This window comes from Penicillium digitatum, chromosome 6 (assembly GCF_016767815.1).
Source record: "Penicillium digitatum chromosome 6, complete sequence".
Taxonomy (NCBI): Eukaryota; Fungi; Ascomycota; class Eurotiomycetes; order Eurotiales; family Aspergillaceae; genus Penicillium; species Penicillium digitatum.
The window spans coordinates 377,081-391,669 of NC_089389.1; the positions used below are offsets into that span (position 1 = coordinate 377,081).

General features: G+C 48.2%; 6 protein-coding genes across 6 annotated transcripts; 2 read left to right on the forward strand and 4 right to left on the reverse strand.

The window, feature by feature from the left end:
- Nucleotides 1-86: 86 nt before the first annotated feature.
- Pdw03_5177 (SWI5-dependent HO expression protein 3) lies at nucleotides 87-1,179 on the reverse strand (the record flags this gene model as incomplete). Its single annotated transcript, XM_014683636.2, has 2 exons — nucleotides 87-937; nucleotides 996-1,179. The coding sequence occupies 2 exons, from the start codon at nucleotides 1,177-1,179 to the stop codon at nucleotides 87-89; spliced, it is 1,035 nt and encodes a 344-aa protein (XP_014539122.2).
- A 614-nt stretch (nucleotides 1,180-1,793) lies between these two features.
- Pdw03_5178 (Cell wall beta-glucan synthesis) lies at nucleotides 1,794-2,698 on the reverse strand (the record flags this gene model as incomplete). Its single annotated transcript, XM_014683635.1, has 2 exons — nucleotides 1,794-2,495; nucleotides 2,546-2,698. The coding sequence occupies 2 exons, from the start codon at nucleotides 2,696-2,698 to the stop codon at nucleotides 1,794-1,796; spliced, it is 855 nt and encodes a 284-aa protein (XP_014539121.1).
- A 1,308-nt stretch (nucleotides 2,699-4,006) lies between these two features.
- On the reverse strand, nucleotides 4,007-5,756 carry Pdw03_5179 (Ribosome biogenesis protein Noc4, putative; the record flags this gene model as incomplete). The annotated part of the gene is made up of 3 exons (XM_014683634.1): nucleotides 4,007-5,039; nucleotides 5,090-5,301; nucleotides 5,352-5,756. The coding sequence occupies 3 exons, from the start codon at nucleotides 5,754-5,756 to the stop codon at nucleotides 4,007-4,009; spliced, it is 1,650 nt and encodes a 549-aa protein (XP_014539120.1).
- A 206-nt stretch (nucleotides 5,757-5,962) lies between these two features.
- Nucleotides 5,963-6,873, forward strand: Pdw03_5180 (Mitochondrial ATPase subunit ATP4, putative; the record flags this gene model as incomplete). Its single annotated transcript, XM_014683633.1, has 4 exons — nucleotides 5,963-5,993; nucleotides 6,059-6,513; nucleotides 6,573-6,795; nucleotides 6,848-6,873. 4 exons carry the CDS (start codon nucleotides 5,963-5,965, stop codon nucleotides 6,871-6,873), a joined length of 735 nt encoding a protein of 244 aa, XP_014539119.1.
- A 764-nt stretch (nucleotides 6,874-7,637) lies between these two features.
- Nucleotides 7,638-9,060, forward strand: Pdw03_5181 (Tetratricopeptide-like helical; the record flags this gene model as incomplete). The annotated part of the gene is made up of 6 exons (XM_014683632.1): nucleotides 7,638-8,231; nucleotides 8,306-8,345; nucleotides 8,402-8,495; nucleotides 8,548-8,854; nucleotides 8,915-8,979; nucleotides 9,030-9,060. The coding sequence occupies 6 exons, from the start codon at nucleotides 7,638-7,640 to the stop codon at nucleotides 9,058-9,060; spliced, it is 1,131 nt and encodes a 376-aa protein (XP_014539118.1).
- Nucleotides 9,061-12,682: 3,622 nt separating this feature from the next.
- Pdw03_5182 (Transposase, Tc1-like) lies at nucleotides 12,683-13,117 on the reverse strand (the record flags this gene model as incomplete). Its single annotated transcript, XM_014683631.2, has 1 exon — nucleotides 12,683-13,117. The coding sequence occupies one exon, from the start codon at nucleotides 13,115-13,117 to the stop codon at nucleotides 12,683-12,685; it is 435 nt and encodes a 144-aa protein (XP_014539117.2).
- Between the last annotated feature and the right edge of the window lie 1,472 nt (nucleotides 13,118-14,589).

Below are 14,589 nucleotides of genomic sequence, written 5' to 3' on the forward strand. Positions count from 1 at the left end.
AGAGATTTCGCATGGCGAAGGTTGGAAGTTGACGGATGGGAGCCGACAAAAACAAAAGCCGACGATGAACAAAGACAAAGCTCTCATCAATCGGTGCTTTGGCGACTTTTGTTGAGCCGGATCGCCCATTTCATGTCCGTCTCGGTCTCCTTGACCTGAGCCAGAACACCAGCGATCAAATCGTTGTTGGATTTGGCCGATTCAATCGTTTTGCGGAAGTCGTTTTCCTTCAGTTTCTTATATGCAGAGTGCTGGGCGAGCAGCTTCTCATAAGATTCCTTGAGGGAGTCGAACTCCCTCTTCTTCTGATCTGCAAGAGCCTCTAGGCGCTCAGTGTGGTGTATATGTGTTTTCTGCGCGTTGGCAATAGTCGTGAACTCAGCCCAGATGGTATTGAGGCGTTTTTCTAACTCCACCTTGTCGCGTTTCATCGCGTTGGATAGGACCTCGTACTGCGTCTCGTAGTGCTTGGCGATCTCTAGTGACCGGGCTTGTTCGCGATTGTGGTTCTCTCGCTCCTCACGCATCGTCTCGTTGATCTGGCTTGCGTCTGTTTCCATGCCCTGTCGCTTGCTGCGCTCGTGCTGGAGCTCCGCTCTCAGTTCCTCAAGCTTTCGGTCTTTTCGTGCAATTGAGGTGAGGCTGGTCTCGTTGACTTGCTCTAGGTTCCGTAGGCGCTCCGTCATGTTTTGTTGCTGGATCTTGTAGGCTTCATTGGTTTCTTGGTACTCCTCCGCGCGGGACCTGTAGAGCGTGCATTCGCGCGTTAAACGTGCTATTTCCTCCTGGAGATTGTGGATAACGCGTCCTGATTTCCCTGTCGCTGCATGGCCGACTGCTGACCATTCTGATGTGGGAGCATCGCCATTCGTGTCGACAGGGGGCGAGGAAGGGTTCGGGGGGTTCGGAGGAGACGAGGAGGCCTGACTGTAGTTTCCTGGAGTGCGGGGATTGTAAGCTTGGCGGGTAGAGGGAGTGAGATTAGAAACACCCACCATACTGGCCTTCGGTGGCTGATTCGTTGTCGAGGAATCCGTTGTGCTGGTGCATATTCAATTGCGTGTCCACATGCGGGAGATTGACTTGTGGCGCTTCTGCACAGATAGGGGGGTCAGCAGCAATCGGCATAAGATTTTTGCTAGGGCTGAGACGCTTCATAACCCGTTTGAAGCCCCCCATGTTGACCGCCCGCGCCTGCCATGAAGAACCAGAAAAAAACAAGATGGGAGCGTAAATCATTGGGCCTGTGAAGGGGAAGACTCGTACCAGTATTAGAAGCTAATTGAGCTAGGTGTGAGATCGTTGTCTTTGGATTTCGCTTATCCATCTAGGCATCGCAAGGGAGGCCTCTGATCAATAAAGGCGCTGTCTCATGCAATGAACAATGATCATCAATGATCCTGAAAAAAAAGGGCACAAGCTACAGAAGATTCCAAAACAATGGAGTAGCGGTAAGAAAGATTGAAATTGCAGAAGATCAGTCGATCACTCTTTATGTTCCAACTGCACGTCCGTCAGGGAGCGGCGCTAGTGAAGAACGACAGGTCCTGTTTCCTTTTCTTTTTCTTTCAAAGTCGTTTTTGGGGGATTTTTTGGGGTTTCTTGGGTTTGCAATTGTCCAATGCAGTGAGTTTGCTTAATGTAATTGATTACTTCCTCAACGACACAGGCCACCTATATATCAATGATATCCAGGGGTATTTTATATACAGGAAGTTTTACCACTTTTCCATGACTCCACCAAAACACCAAGTCCAGAGATGAAACTGACAGCGCTGAAACAGATGGATGGTTTAGACTAGGTAGGCCAAGAGACCGGTAATACCCATTACCAAGTGGAGGGAGAATTGTGGGATGGAAGCAGCGCCGGTGCGCATACTTCCGGTGGAGGATGCTTCCTTGCCATTGAAGACCTCAGTGTCGGTAGCTTTCGAGCTATCAGTGGACCTGGCAGCAGCGGAGCTGGAAGGGCTTCCAGAAGGGTTAGTAGCAGAGCTGATGAGTGGCTTGCTGGCAGTGCTGGTCATTGTGGTCTGGGTTGCTTGGGTTGTCTCGGTTGTACCGTCTATAATCTGGGTGTGAGGGGCGGACGTAGTTTCGGTAGTGTCGGTGGTAATACCAGTTGTGGTATCGGTGGTGGGAACAGTGGCAGTACCAGGACTAGTGCCAGTTGTGGTGCCGATGTTTGTACCAGTAGCTGCACCAACACTAGTTGTGGTTCCGGTGGTGGTGCCAGTAGTCGCAGTAGCCGCAGTTCCAGTTTCAGGTTTGGCATCCTTAGCTGCGGGAACATCAGCAGCGGGCTTGCCAGCTGACTTAAGAAGAGCAGTGTAATTGGTCTGATCTTTCTGCGTGATCTGGAAGGCGTATGTGTTGCCGGGTTTGATATCATTATCAGGAGTCCAGGTGAAGGTGTCACCCTTACTGGAGGTAGTGATGGGCTTGACATCTTGGAGGTCACCCGAGGGTCCTTGGCGAAGGAAAATAGTTACGGGCTAAACGGAGTTAGATTTGTTATGATTCTAACAGAGAAGGTGCGTATTACCAGACCAGGATCAGCGCCGGTCCATGTTAGGGTAACCGGCTTGCCAGGTTCGAGGGGTTCATGAGGCCAGGAAGTGAAGATTAGAGGGTCGGCAGCGAGACCAAGGGACACTAGGGAAGCCGTGAGGGTAATAACACTTTTGGAGAAATGCATTGTGATGGAGGAGAGTCGATATACGGGTAACTTTCAAGACGGGCTAAGGGAAGTTGGAAAATATGAGGTTCTCGCGAACTGGGTGAACTGGAAACTGAGAACGCGATGCAACTCTGAAGATCATTAGTGGCGCATCGTGCTTCTTAACTGAGGGCACGAGTTCCCTAGACCTCTCCCAGCCTCACAAAAATGAGCTTGAAAGTCCGTTGTTGGTATTCTAGCGCTGTGACCCAAGGTGTTTGAGAATGTTGCATTCCGGTAGCCCTAATAGTGAAGCGTCGTTACACTACCTAAGAAAGCATGGCATCTGCCTTTGCTGGGGAATGCCTGCTAAGTATTGGAGATTCTCAGGGCAAACCAACTCCACGGCTTTGCCTGGAGGACCTTTAGCAGTCTTCGTGGCCAGAGTATGGAGGTCTTGCTGCCATTCAGTATCCTCAATCGTTCCGACTGGGGAGCCACGGCAAGGCTTTGAATTTCTAATAGTTACTAAGAGCCCATGAGTATGACTTGGCTATACAGAAAAGGGCTTTTTAACTCATCTATAAGAAGACTCAAGTATGGTGGCCCGATTATACGACTCTCCGGGACATGCTGGAATGCCATCCCTTTCCGGGTTGTTTTGGTGAGGATCGGTCAATAGTGAACAACAAGAGTATTTCTTGCTTCTATAAAGCATTTCTCGGTCCTTGATCTGCCATGGATCTCATACCAAGGGTTGCCATATGGCTTAGTGATGTAATCTGGAGGTTGGGGTAACTTGATCGTCATCTATACATGGCAAGAAAAATACCAAATGTTTCCCCAGCCTTCAGGCCAGTGAAATGGTTATCTTGATAGAATCCAAGGGTATGTGCTCTATATATATGGACAGAGATAGCAATTGCGAAATTATGCGGATCAAATTGAAACGAGTTGGAATGAAAACAATCGAGTGCGGCGGGCCACAAGTTGTATGAATCTGGCGTAGATCTATACGACGCAGGTAGGGGCTAGACTGGTCGCAGTGCCATTCTAGCTTCACTTGTTATTGGTGTAGAGCAGTAATGAGCCCCAAGACATGTCAAGTACGTTACAGCTTTCATCAATTTGCCTATTGGGGTAATTTTGTAACAATTGCTGCGAGGCCCATATCCAACATTCACTTCCAGCATTAAGACATCTAGTGTTAGACTTGCAGCAACGGATATGTTGATAGATAGTCATTTCTCTACCGGGCAGGGAACTACGACAATGTCGCGCATCGTCTAGGCGTTTCAGATTTCGTTGTCAAACAGATTAATTTGGTATACGCTGATATATGAACCCTTAGAACTCCCACAAATCACGCATAAAACACCCTGGACCAGAGTCCACGCCACCATCTTCCGCTAGGAGACGATCTGTGAAGATACGCTTGGGAATCTGATACTCAACGACAGGTATCTTCTTGAGATTTCTCTCTTCCGCTCCAAGATCTGCAGTTACCATGCCCGCGTATGTGTGATCAAGGAAATCCTCCAGACTGTATGATTGCTTTGTGAACTGCTCTGAGATGATTCGTGCAATGGCCGCAACATTGGGGTGGAAGTGGGACTGGAGAGTTTCGATCTCCCATAGACTGCTCTCAATGGCGTTTGTCATGTTGGGGTCTGTCTCGTTTGGATCGAACGGATCGTCCATGCCTTCTTTCTCCACTAGTGCGAGCTCATCCTTATCCCGAATAGATCGGTGCATCATGAATGTAGTCGTAGGATGGTTTTTGAAAAAATTGTACATGAAAGGAACGATCACTACAATAGCCGAGGGAGGCGCGTTCAGCGCAAGACGAGCGAGACGCTTGATGAAGCTGGCCACCAAAGTGGATGGAAGATGGGTTGAGGACAAGAAGGTGTTCAGCAGTCGGAAGAATCGTGACCTGTGCTTTGAGTGCAGCAGCTCGGAATCCAGGAGAGAGTACAGCTTCGCATAAAACTGAGGGTAGTCAAGGTTCTTTTCCTGGATCAGGTAGAAGAGACCAGACAGTGCGAGGAGGGACGTCGCACCACCGACATTGTATGAGTCCGTCAAAAAGTCCATCAGCAGTTCCGGTCGGTTGAACCACGGTTCAATATTGTGCACCATCATGCGCAGCAGGTTTTTGCGCTGCGATTGCGAGAGGTTGTTTCGTAGAACAGCCAGCCATGCCTCCTGCGCCTGCTTCCTGTGGGAGTTTGCCGAAACTAGGCGCTTATTCTTGGTGTCTCGTTTCGCGTAGAAGTTTTCGAACTTGTGTTCCGGTCCAGGTACCTCGTCGCAGGTCTGAAGGATCTTAATCAGGATTTCAAGGACCTCGGGAGTTCGTTTCATAGAGGCATAGTCACTAGCATTAGTTAGCCACGAGACTCGACAGTAGGAAAGGGATTTACATACACCATCTGCGCAAAAGTGTAATATCTCACATCCTCATACTCCTTCACGAACTTTGCAACGGCTTCGGTCTGCAGATCCTGGCCGTTATTTGCCTCGATGATGGCCGCAAAAATATCCTTGAAGAAACCCGTCGACCAAACATTATTCTCGGCACCGGGAATATGGGCAAGGCGTTCCTTGACAATGCGCATGCTCAGCGTCAGAGCAGCGATCTAGAGCTCGTCAGTGGTAAGTAACCACCACCAGATCAGAACACACATACCTGAGAGGAAGCATCTGCCTCACGCATGATAGCCACAAGAGCATTCTGATAATCTAGGCAACGTTCCTTTAACCAGGCCACAATGATTTTCTCGTTCTCGGCGGCGCGGCTTGACTCGGTCAAATTTCCTCCGGCGATCAATCGACTGAACACACGGCAGAGAGAGACGGCCACAGCCATCTCAGGTTTCTCGGCCGACTTCTCCACATTGAGCATGGAGAGCAGGGTCGCAATGTTATTGTAGCCCTTCCGTGACTCCGCAATCTGATTTTCTAGTTCTTGAATAGTAGACAGTTTCTCGGCAAAATTGTTCTCGGCGACAGCGCGGCGTTTGGAGGATGGGCCGCTGGCATTCTTGCCGCTCTTGCGCTTCTTAGAGCTTGAATCCGTAACAAGGGCAGGCATGTTGGGCAGGCGTCTTGTAATGTACCGTGAGCAGTTCATCTGCAACTTTTTTTTATCGTTTGGACCATCTCGGATTCTAGTTTTTCCGATGAACCGGAACTGCCGCCCGAAACGGCTAGCGTCTTCACCTCCTAGCCATCCCGAACCTCAAGTCTGCTCAATTCCGTTCACCCATCCCATTGACCAAGATTCTTCCATCTGTAACAATGGCTTCGCGTCTTGCTAAGAGCGCCATTGGTACGCTTTTTACGAACCTCGACCGTCTGATCGATTCGATGCCTTCAATTACTAACTCACCATAGGCGCATCCCGACTTCGGCCGGCTCTTCCCGCCCGTGGTGTCCCTGCCGTCACTGCCAACCTGACCTCCTCTCGTCAGGCCTCCAACGTTCCCGCCGAGGAGCCCTCCAAGAAGGCGCAGTCGATCCTGAACGCTATCCCCGGCAACTCCCTGGTCACTAAGACCGCAACCCTGTCTGCCGCCGCCGGTCTGTCCATCGCCGCCATCAGCAACGAGCTGTACGTCATGAACGAGGAGACCGTCGCTGCTTTCTGTCTGCTGTCTGTCTTCACCGCTGTTGGCAAATACGGTGGTCCCGCCTACCGCGAGTGGGCCGAGGGTCAGGTCAAGAAGCACAAGGACATCTTAAATGCTGCCCGTGCCGACCACACCAACGCTGTTCAGCAGCGCATCGACAGCGTTTCCCAGATGTCTGGCGTTGTTGAGATTACCAAACAGCTCTTCGCTGTTTCCAAGGTAGGAATGCTCGGTCGAGTATGTTGAAACTTGGATCAGTTGTTGACAATCTGTTTCAGGAAACCGCCCAGCTCGAGTCCCAGGCCTACGAGCTCCAGCAGCGCACTGACCTCGCCGCCCATGCTAAGCAAGTCCTCGACTCTTGGGTGCGTTACGAGAACCAGGTCAAGCAGCGCCAGCAGCGTGAGCTTGCCGAGTCCGTCATTGCCAAGATCCAGAAGGAGCTTGAGAGCCCCAAGGTTCTCCAGCAGATCCTCCAGCAGAGCGTTGTTGATGTTGAGCGTGAGTTATCAACTAATTGACCTGTAGACGGAAGTGTGCTAACGGTTTCCAGGCATCATGGCGTCCAAGGCCCTGTAAATGGGCTTAGTAGCTCTCTGCATTCGGCATTGTGTACAAAACTATAAGGGCTATTTGCATCTGCCGAGTTAGACCTTGCAATACCATTTTGATTCTCACTCTACCATCCGACACATGGTTTCAAGGCATGTTCTCAAGCGAGTTGGGTTTGGAAATACCCGCCGGCTGATGTCTGGCATATGAATCTGTTTGGGCCAGTTTCATCGTAGAACACTTTGACCAGAATACGATACAAAGAGATCCCCAAGAGTGCCCATTTGAACGGATGTGTGTAGTACCAATATATAGCTATGTAGGCAAGTAAACACTGGCTATTTAATCCCCCGGGGCAAATGCTGAGTCCAGATACCCGAGGCGCCCTATGTCATGCAGGGTCTAATGCAGCACGCCATCGGGGGCCGTGGAGCATGCGATAAGACATCTATCTATACTTAGGTTTGATGTATATGGGGAATTCTATGTCATGGCATGTGTCGATGCACATGTCCCTGGGATATCTAAGTATTTTAAGCAGTTTAAGTAACTAGTCTCTTCAATTGTGCGCACACGGGATACCAGCCACTGGCCAAGACCCCGGACCCTAGTCATCAGCCCGTGGACAGCCGCCCTACCCCAGCCACTGTCCATTCATTGTCCATTTCTTTTAATTTCACTCATCCTCAGTCCTACAAGTAAATCTGACACCTTCCTCACACCTAATCTTACATCCAACTATCACACACACGAAAAGTCCTAGATCGCTATTCGAGAAGTAGATGCGCATCATGCCCTCACTACGCACCATCCTCCACAAATGCGACGACCTCAGCACAACCCAGCCACCCCAAAATGCAGCAGCAACACCCCAGGCACCCAAGTTGATGCTCATCCGTACAGACACCCATACCCGAGAGATAATCATCCCTCCATCTAACCCACATGACCCGTCCCCATACCTATCATCACCAACTCAAGAAGAGTCCACTTCTCCGCGCCGGAGCTTCCAGCTCTTCAGCCGCTCCCCAAGACCCTCCTCTCCATCCTCGCAATCCCCGCCACGTCGTGAGCACCGTCTCTCAAACCTCCTCCATCTCGACTCCCGCAGTCGCAGTGGATCGCGTGATTCCTCCGCTAATATTCCCGCGGACCTGCCTCAGATAGATGATGATCGCGGTACGAGCAAGCAGGAGCGTGAGGCGTTGTGGGAGGCTAGGGCTACTGTGCTTGTGCAGCAGAATCCGCAGTTTGCACAATCTGGTTCGTCCTTGCCGGGGCGGCAGGGCGAAGGAGAAGCGTCACTGAGCTTGGGACCGGGGCTGGAGCAGACTAGATCGAGGAGCTCGAGCCAGACTCGGGTTGGCATGGATCCGAATGAAGATGTAGGTGCTTGTTGCTTCTGTTCTTTTTGTGGCGGCTCTCTTTGTCAGCGAATTTTTGGACTGACGAATTATAGATTAATATCCAAGAGGCTATTCGGCTGCATGAAGCTGGTGGTGAGCATTGAATTTCACGTTGGCTGGAAATATATGTTGATTGACCTTGTTTCCAGATCTCGAGCGGTCAACTCACATGTTCGGACAACTTGCCGATCCAAATGGCGCAAACAATCCCTTGAGTCAGGTTCTTTATGGCCTCGCACTACGGTACGACCGTGCCTAGCTACTTGTCTAGTTTCTAAATACTGAGAATCTCTAGACATGGATGGGGCTGCCCTGTAGATCCCGCACGTGCTGTAGCCTATCTCTCTGCCGCAGCATCCAATTCCGCCGCGGTCGAAGCGGAGGCCCTCCGTGCCGGCGTCAAGAAAGGAGGGGTTGCAAAAGGCGAGCTCGTTTTGGCCATGTTCGAGTTGGCCAACTGCTTCCGGAACGGGTGGGGTATAGCAAAAGACCCTCCTGCTGCTAGGCAGTACTACGAGACTGCTGCGAATTTGGGTGACACCGATGCCATGAATGAAGCGGGCTGGTGCTATCTTGAGGGATTTGGGGGTAAGAAGGACAAGGTATGTGTTATTTCCGCTCATGTGCACATTTTTCCTTGTTCTGACTCGACGTGGCTATAGTTCAAAGCGGCTAAGTATTACAGACTTGCCGAGGAGAATGGGTGCCCTACTCTTGGGAACTCCTGGTACGTTCAACTAACTGAGGGTCTGGGGATTCATCTAACGAGTACTATAGGATCTGGAAAGACAAGTACAACCCGAAGTAGTTTGCTTCAAGAACAGTTGTGTTACTTTTTTACTTCGGCGGAGGTGGTAATTCTTACCTCGATTCTACGATTGATGTATTTTATGGTCTCGATGTGTTTTTCATTTTTCCGTACGTATCACGTCAAACATCTATGATGGATGTCTAGTCATCTTATAATGCCCTTTCTACGCCACCACCTTGGCATCAGCACCCATTGACACGCGCCTCTTCGCAAGGAAAATCAAAAGCAAGGCCTGCACGCGACCTCCTCATGGTCTCAGAATAAGTCTTCCAAAAAAAATCCCCCAAAACCACAAGCAGCACCACCAAAAGCACAAAAGAAACTCTGCAAGAAACCCCTCTTAAGCGCATTGGGGTTATTGCGCCGACTGAAAACCAGCGTTGAATAATTAGAGATCGCGCAGATAGCAACACCCTTAGCACGCAGCGAGGTATTCCAAATCTCGGCCTGGTGCGTCAGGAGCAGTGGCGTAACAGCAATCTCGTCACAACTGTTCCTACGGCGCTAGTACCCGTCGTCGTGAAGCGACCCAGCAGCTCATGGTGACCAGCACAGTCGACAAGACATGCGCCTCCCATGGTCATTATTAGGTTCCAGAGCTGGATGAAGCCATTTATGAGGGTCTGTTCTGTTGACGCGGTTAACCTGATTTTATCGAGGACCAGGGTTAGGGAGTATCAGGTCACACTACTAGAGAGTGTGCGACGCGACGGATGCGCGAGTTCAGTGATGAAGAACACGACGCAATGGAACCAGGCACTGGCGATCGCGATGATTAGGTGGGAGTATATGAATGTATTGGTGTTTTCATGAAATTCCAGACATCAGTCCGTCTTTCTCTTCTACGGCATCTCGCTATCCCATGCGGAGTATCTCGGGATATTCCGGGGGTTTGTGGAGAAGTGGGCCTGATCTCAACGGCGCTAGCTGTCGGCTTAGCTCCGAGACAATTTACTGCCTTTGATCAAGTGTAGCATAATAATTTTCAGACGCCAGGGGTTAACGGAGAGTGACTGAATCGAAGGATTGCCAGTATGTAGAATATCAGGTAGCCCCAAGGTACAGAGGCTATGATCATGTATAGGAAGGTATGAATGTAGACAAAGCAGTTGGCCTGCTCAATACCCTGCCGATGATCACCTGAACAGTGTTTGTTAACACACCATGAACACACCAAAGTCTGCCCGGGAGGCCATCTCGCCAGAAACCCCAGTGACAGCTATGTCACTTTATCGCCCCCAAAGAGCCGAGTTTCAAAAGTTCACCAAGACCCGTGGTTCCAGATTAGTCTGGTATCCTTTATCTCCTTCTCTAATCTGGGAATTTACATTACCCTGACTGGCATGGGAGGTTCGGGTCAGGTTGACAGCACAGTCTTAGTCAACGCAAACGTCGCCACGCTCGCATGCACAGCTGGAACGGCACTCTTCATCGTCGGAGTCCTCTAGAAATATCTAGAGCCGCGCCACTCCCTACTGATTGGATGGCGGAAGTGCGCTCTCTACGCAGGTGCATTGCTGAACTCAGACCCAGTGGCCGGCGGCAATCCCTTCGTGATCGCGGACGAGCAATTGGTGTATTTTAGGTGATTTCAACCCAGGCGGGGCTAATGGCTTGCTGGCTAGTTTCGGTATCAACTACCACTCCAGTTCTGACATAGTGACGGAGTGAATCCTATATCGCGTATATCGTGATCACGCTTTTAGGATGTTTACTCTTAGTACTAATGTGATCCACCAAATTTATCGGACAAGCATTTTAGTGGTCATATCGTGCAGGAGTCCAAGGCCCTCAAGTGGAAGAATCTATGTTCACACTCGATGTATAAATGCGAAAATCTCTTTAACTTGTATCAACAGAATGATTTAAATAGCTTGGCCTTTAACCTCCCTACTCGCTCCCTTGATAGCGTCCCAATACTAGATTGCTTGAGTAGGCTCTTAATAGGCTCTCTACTTGACCTTCCTCACTTCAATCACCGTATACGAGCGAAACTTGGCTAGAGAATTCTAAGTTTTGCTAGAATAGTTATTTAGGGCCGCGAATATCAATTCTAGATCTAGAACGACCAATGTCTAAAGTAGAGCTTAAAAATAGAAGATTGATTATGTGGACAGGAGTAAGTTTCTAGGCAGAATATTTTTGTACTTTTGATTCGGGGTATACGATTCCTTCTAGTAGATATTTTGCTACTGGGCTATAGTGGCTCGGTCGAACAATCCTACAATTACTGCCGTTAATTGTTAAGGTACAATCGGCTTAAAAGCCGGCGCGTTGGTACCATAGCCTAAAGAATCTACGCTGACGGAATCAATCTATTGACACAGTTTGCTATAAACTAGGATCTCAGTATGAGGAATCTGCTAGTGGCTATTCCCACTATATTGAGAATTAAGAGGGCCAATCATGCCTCGGACAAGCTGGTCGACAATGAGTTGAAAAAGCTCACCCCTTGTAAGGTTTAATTAGTAGTACTCCGCGACGACCTTTGCTAGTATTTATGTGTCTAATTTCTATAATCCTATCCCCAAATCTTCTTGGTCTATATACTGTCAACATTTTGGTAATAAGCTATTTTGAAACTTATTATCTGGCTGGAGTTCAATATTTACGGCCTGTGATGGCCTTCATATGAGTCTTTATGAGTATCGTTCACGTCGTTTCTGGCTCAACCTTTGACACTCCACCAGCAAACCCAAGGTTTCATGCCTATTCTGGTGCCTCATAGATTCTATCATAATACATGAAATCTCATTATGATAATGGCAGTTGTTAGACTACTGTGGGTGATCCATGAAGCATTTTGTACGAGAAAGACAAATCTAGTTGAATTCAGGTGACTGAGTCCGCTCCTATGCCCCCTGATCTCTTCCATTGAGCCACTCAAGGATTAGAAGATGAAAATTTAAAATGCAAGTATAACATCTAAGTAGATCTTTTACTTGGAGTGGTCGGCCTTCTATTCGTGTGATCTTCCTTTGGCTGTTCTTTGAAAATGCGGCAAAAAAAGCATACATTGTGTGATAGACTTTTTAGCAACTCTAAAACAGAAGCGTAGAAAAAAGAGAAGTCAAGTATGAGTTAGTAAACTATACTTTGAAATGTCCAAACATTCCGGCGTCAGGAAATAAGGCACTAGGAATTAGAAGTAAAATGTTAGATTTTGAGAATTTAAGCATAAATCCATGACAGATTCGATGAGAGTTGAACTTAAATCTTAAACCTAGTATGAAATTGGTGTATTCAGATGTATTAAATGTTAACATTCCAAAGCATTCACTGGCCAAATAAATTGTAGTCCAATAAAACCTGCATGCTGCCGTCCTAAGAAGTCCACGTTGTCATCACCACATGCGAGGTGTGATCGGTGCATGCCTCAATACATCCCAAATGTACCTTTTCATATATAGACTCAGCTAATTACAAAGTACAGAGATCCACTGATGCTCGTATCTTTCATAGGTTGGATCGGTATTCTCTGCATCGACGAGGTAAAATAACAGAAGTCTCATCAGTCCAAATAACCTTTTCCCCCAATCTTCCATGGTCCAATCTCGAATCTCGATGTTCAAAGACACTAAGCTAGCCTAGCCTCGCACATACTCGCGCATAGCGTTTATTAAACTGGGCTTCCAGGGGACGCCGCCTTTTGTGATTCGACTTTTTGGGATTGGGCTTTTTGTGATTCGGCCTTTTTCAGGATCCGCCAGACCGTAGTTGAGGAAATGTCATGTCCTTCGAGGCTCATTTCTCCAGCAATATCAGCGCAGGTTTTTCCGCGGCCGTTCTCGTCAGTTTGCACTTTCGAAAGCACCTGAGTTTGCACATCTAACGTCTGCTTTTTCGGCCTCCCGGAGCGAGGAGCGTCAGCTAGCATAGCATCAGAAATGTTCCAAGGACGCGAGTTTGGGTTAAAGCCATTTGCAAGGGCTCTTTCATATATGCGGTTGACGGTGCGTGTCGAAAGGCCAGATAGCTCTGAAACAGTAGCAGTGCTAAGCCCAGTAGCTTTGCAAGTTACTACAATCGCACGTTTAGCAATATCGTGGCCCATGGTGGTAGATGGTAATCGTAAAAATGCATATGGTAGCAAAAGGGGGCATATAGAAAAGGGGGTTGGTTGAAAGGAGGGGTGGTGCACTCCATACATACACCACCATTACACGCTAGTTTTTTTTTTTTTTTCAAAAAGCAAAAAAAAAAATAGGGGGCACTAACTTTTCAACTTTGAAGTCGAAATGAATCTTCGTAGGGGGGCAATTACTCTTTTCTTTCGAAATCATGATAAAAGCAAACTTAATCTGCATTAAGGACCAATAAACCAAGATCCAATCTTGCTATCTCCGTATCTTGTCTGAAATCCCGATGTGTTGGCAGAATACCCCGGTCACTATTAGCGTTCATGCAACCTGGCCCTGTGTGCTTAGATACAGGTGAGAACTGTTTGGTGTAGACCGCCAAGGCTATTTTGAACCACTTACTCACAATGTAATCACATTGTGAAACCCCCTCCACGTGTGTACATGTGTCTATTTACCATCGGAGGCTCTATAGGCCTTTCTACATATAGAATAGGAACACTATGAGTAAACCTCCGTCCATTAGACTATTCCTATTGCTGGATCATCCCATAGATGGCTGTTTGCTAGTCGACTGAGCATCTTGGGATGGGTTTCCAGTTTGTTAAAACTCTGCTTTTGCTTGTTTGAAGAGGTAGTGGTTCTTCTTCCTCTCTCTCCCCTAATGGTGGTGGCCCAGGAACTTTTTGTGTCTCCCCTCAACAGGTCAAACACATGCCTTGATCCTATTCCTACCCTTATAGACTCTTTCAGTGACCATATCTTATTTGGCTAGAATAGCTTTCCCTTCGACTTTGCACCCGAGATTTCTGAGTTGGGTTGAATCTATCGAGACCACTACCTCCTACGCTCTCTGTTTTGTCAAACAAGTGTGAGAAAACGCTTGGAAGGGGCACTATCAGTGTCTGCAGTGCAAAGTGGACGGTCGCTGATGTGAAATTATCGGTCTACTCCATGACTCGATTAAGTGGATCAATTTGATCATAAAAGGAAAAATCTGCATCTATGAACTGCCTGAGGATCAAGTCACATCTAAATTTTAAACGTGACTGCCAGATCCCCGCACCTCTGTGTTCAAAGAAATCCTTCAGCAAGATAGCCCGACTCCTTCACAGACATTAAGCTATAAAATCTTTCTTTCATTCTATTTGAAACTTATGCGAGGTTCGCAAGGCACGGATTTGAAGTTTCCAGAACTTCAGGTTCAGTGCCTAGAACGATGCCTCAAAAATTTAATAGACGGGAAGAACCGACTTACCCCGTATAGTAGGTCAAGTGATGTACGTGGTCTCAGAACCGTGATACTTCCGCCCAAGATCAAGAAAAACTGCTACGGGCCAACTACTTTCCACTAACCAAATGGACTTCGCCTTTTTCTCTTTTTCCTTCCCTCCATCAGCACAAGCATCAACCGGAAGAGGGGTTGAGGACTTAAAAACGGTACCAT